The sequence below is a fragment of the Lygodium microphyllum genome, chromosome 6 (assembly GCF_053477565.2).
Source record: "Lygodium microphyllum isolate KBCC chromosome 6, Lygodium_microphyllum_v1.1.10, whole genome shotgun sequence".
Taxonomy (NCBI): Eukaryota; Viridiplantae; Streptophyta; class Polypodiopsida; order Schizaeales; family Lygodiaceae; genus Lygodium; species Lygodium microphyllum.
Window position 1 is genome coordinate 116,191,828 of NC_141140.1, and position 3,928 is coordinate 116,195,755.

A 3,928-nucleotide genomic window follows, 5' to 3' on the forward strand; every position below is an offset into this window, starting at 1 on the left:
CAGATTCTAAAAGTTCTTTCAAAATGGCATGTACAAAGAAGGTGTTTGTTAGTCCTAATTATTAAAAGAAAATTTAAACATGATACTTTTGACCATGTGACTAAAACTATTGTCACGTATAAGTGACACATGACAATTTAATTGAGATAAGCTATACTCTATTTGGATAAGTTTTCATGGTTTCTTCTTTAAGGACTATCCATTCTATTTTTTAACTATTTATATACCATAGATATTTAAACTCATGAATTGTAACAAGCATTTTAGCTTAATATTCCATATACATGTCTCAAAAGATACACTGGAGGTGAAATATCTGTTGTAATATTTGCTAGTGAGATGAAACTCCTTTGCGAGATGCAATGAAACTTTTTTGGGGTGTGCAATATAGTGTTGGCTCTCTTATCCTAAAGTACATGCATAGACATACACTAGTGATGTAGTAAAAGAGGTTATAAGAGAGAAGATATTTGACCATGTGGACAAATCTAACCAAAACTAACATGACATGATCATTACACAACACATAAAAGAGCTTAATTGAAATAAGATCTAAAATAAACTTAAGTAAATTTTGCATAGCTAGCTCAAACTTTTCATTATGATAAGTATTCTTACACACTAGATTACAATATCTCGTTTAAACAGTTATCCTTACAAAGGATGATAAATTTTAATGAGCTCTTTAATACTATTTTAGCAAAAGACTTACTTAAATAGATTTTTTAAACCAAACATGCTTGGAACCTTTTGTAAAAATAAAAAAAAACTAAAGACATAGTTTCTTAACGTAATATTACCAAAAGAAAAAAAAGATCGCAAATACTAATAGAAGTAACTTCTTAATTAAAAAAATCAAAATTTCATCAATGTGTCTTCCTTCATGAAAGGAGAAGGAAAAAAGTTTAAACACCTGAAGTAGCCTTTAATTCTCTTTCATAATTAGACTTGATATATCTTAGCTTGATTCTTCTATGCCCTTGGGTGGTACTTCAAGAACTTGAACTTCAATAGGAGGAACCTCTTGGGAATTTGAATTTTATTTGGCACTCTCATGGACTCTCCTCAATTGTGCTTCAATCTTTCTTTGCACTTGAGTGTTGCAAACCACTGCGTTAGTCCTCGTGTGATTTACCAATGCCACCTTAGATGCAAGTTCACTTGCATATACATCAAATACAATCTAATGAGCATCATTGAATGCTTTGATTCTAGTTCCCATAACTATCATTTTCTTTCTCAAAACAGCCTTTGCAAACCTCTCGTCTTCTTCAAGGTCTTCATCATTGCACTCCTTGTCCAAGCCTTCAAAGTCCAAAATGGAAGGCTTGTTGATATTGTTTATATATCGCTCAAATTTGATGAAGGCTTTTCTCCATGGTCACTAATGTCAAATCCACAAAAGAATCTGTAGATCCAAAAGCAAAGGTTCTATCCATTGGTAGGAAGTCAACACTACTAACTAGCACGTGATACTTGCAAGAAATCATTTCAAGAGCACTTTCCAAAGCTACTATTTGCTTTCGATCAAGAAATGATAACAACATGAATTATTTAGGTTCACATGTCATTTGTAGTAGAGTGGATACAACCTTTCCAAACTTTATAGAGTCCCATTTCATTCCCTCAACCCCATGTGGTGCCTCTAGAATAACAACCCCAATGGTAATTGGATCTCTATAAACATTATGTATAAGATCAAAGATTTCTAGATTGCATCCGACAACATATACATGCCAAGGAGAACTAGTAGAGGATTGAAGAGGATTTTTCCTTTTTCCAATTAAGAAGTTCACAATATCTTTTGCTCCATTTGGTAGGCACCCTGCATCAGCTCCACGTGTGAGCTTCTTTGATACCCAATCATTGAAAATTCCTAAAATCCTTGTGTAGACTTCATGATTGATATCATAGTCATCAACAAGCTCTTCCCAATTCTTCATCATCATAGTGCTACTTTCTAGAACTGAGGCATTGAAAAGAGTGACTAATTCCTCCTTTAGGACCCTATCTTGCTTGATTTGCTTAGCCCTTGTTTCCATGTCAATCATATCTTCCTTATCCCATTTGTTTATAAGAAAAAGAATATGACCTTCATTGATCTCCTCTTGTAGTGTAAGGATGCCTCCATCCTTTAGACCCATAAGGCAAAAAAATGCAACATGCCTTCCCTTCTTTCTCGAACTCTCCTCTTGGGATATAAGCTCATCTCTAGAGTATCTCTTCATGATTTTGATCCAACAATCAAATATTTCTTGGGAGCTAACAATCATATGGAAATCTCTAGATGCACAATTTTCTCCAATGTATGCCACAAACCTCTATAAAAAAAGATCAAAATAGCGAGAATAGAACAAAAGAAAGAGCATCACACTAATTTTCACAAAAAGACAAGGTAAGCTTGTATGTGATTACCTGCCATGGTACTCTTTGAGAGCTTGTCTTAGAAATCCCTTGTTGGGGTTTTGGTGGAGAACCAAATGCTACCACTGACCTCTTAATTGTTGAAGTTGCTCAATGTAAGGGGCATTCTTCGTAACATTATGTGATTCCATATTTGTCATTCGTGAAAGCTCAATGCACATTTTGGCAGGACAATCAACTAATATTCTAGCATTTCTCGTGATGTATAAATGCTTGGTTGCTAGACAACGTGTAGTATTACTATATCTTTTCTGCATGGATTGAGTGAAGCCCTGATATAATCCGATAACAATAAGTGTCCAACTTGTTAGCATCCACCTCATCACAATGCATGGGTGTCTCATTGTTGTCTTGTACAAAAGGCATAAGATATGCTGTTGTTGCTAGAGGTATTCTTTATGAAAGACATGATTAGCTTCTCCACATAATCCCAACATAATGACCTATAATCTTACAAAGGAGGTGCCTCATAGCACCTATCAACGAGAATAGGAAATTGTGTTGTTGGACCAAATGGAAAGAATCTTTCAAACATGTGAAATCCTGATTCTTCCTTCTTTCCCTTCTTCTTAACTATCTCAAGAAAATCAAATGTTCTTTCTACTCCCTTGACCTCAAGAGAAATTATTGGCTTTACAAGTGTAACTTCCAGTATGGAAGGTAAAGTGGCATCATTCTCACTAGTGTTAGCATCCATACTAACAACTAGAGCTTGTGACAAGGAACTTTGTTGAGGTGATTTTGACTTTGAGCTTGTGGAATTCGGTGAATTATTTTCTTCTTGAGGAGTAGATGAAGATCTCAAGTCTATATGTTTATCTTGGAGCTTCATTGTTTTGTTGGGGTGATCACCTTTTCTTGATAGGGAAAGTAGCTCACTATTTTAGATAGCTTGGAATGCTGATATAATGTCTTATGTGCTCTTTACCTCCTCAAATAAGGTCCAACCCATTTTGTCAGAGTATTCTTTGTCCTCTTTAATATTTGCAAAGTGAAATGACATTTTAATTAGTTTCCTTGAAAGGAGTCATATTGTAGAAACTTTGACATTGGTTTTAGCCATGTGGTCAAATCTTATTTAGTCATAAGACTTATCTATAATATTAGAAACTTTGCCCTTACGGTTTTTAAAGGCTAGTTAAATAGAGGATGTGATTTATTATGATATGAGATTCACATATAAAAAAATGTGGCTATGTAGCAAATCCCATAGATTTCAACATAAGGTAATGTAAAAAAGGTGGAGATTTGACCTCATGGTGAAACTTACAAGATATCTATATTTTTATAAACTACTTTTAACCATATGGCCAAATCTAGTTTTATAACCATATGAAGAAAGTGGTTCATTTGTCGCAACATGTTGTGAAATTGGATTTGACTATATAGCCAAATATCATTTTATGGTGGAATGAAAAAAATGGTCTCATGGTTTGCAAGATGTATGAGATTAGATTTGATCATATGACCGAATGAAACAAGAATGGGGGATTCTTGGATGCTA

At 34.2% G+C, this 3,928-nt stretch overlaps 1 protein-coding gene across 1 annotated transcript; it reads right to left on the minus strand.

Annotated features, from left to right (window-relative positions):
• Nucleotides 1-1,550: 1,550 nt before the first annotated feature.
• Nucleotides 1,551-2,273, minus strand: LOC148035004 (uncharacterized). The gene has a single exon (XM_087680755.1). It carries the CDS (start codon nt 2,271-2,273, stop codon nt 1,551-1,553), a length of 723 nt encoding a protein of 240 aa, XP_087536881.1.
• Nucleotides 2,274-3,928: the final 1,655 nt, after the last annotated feature.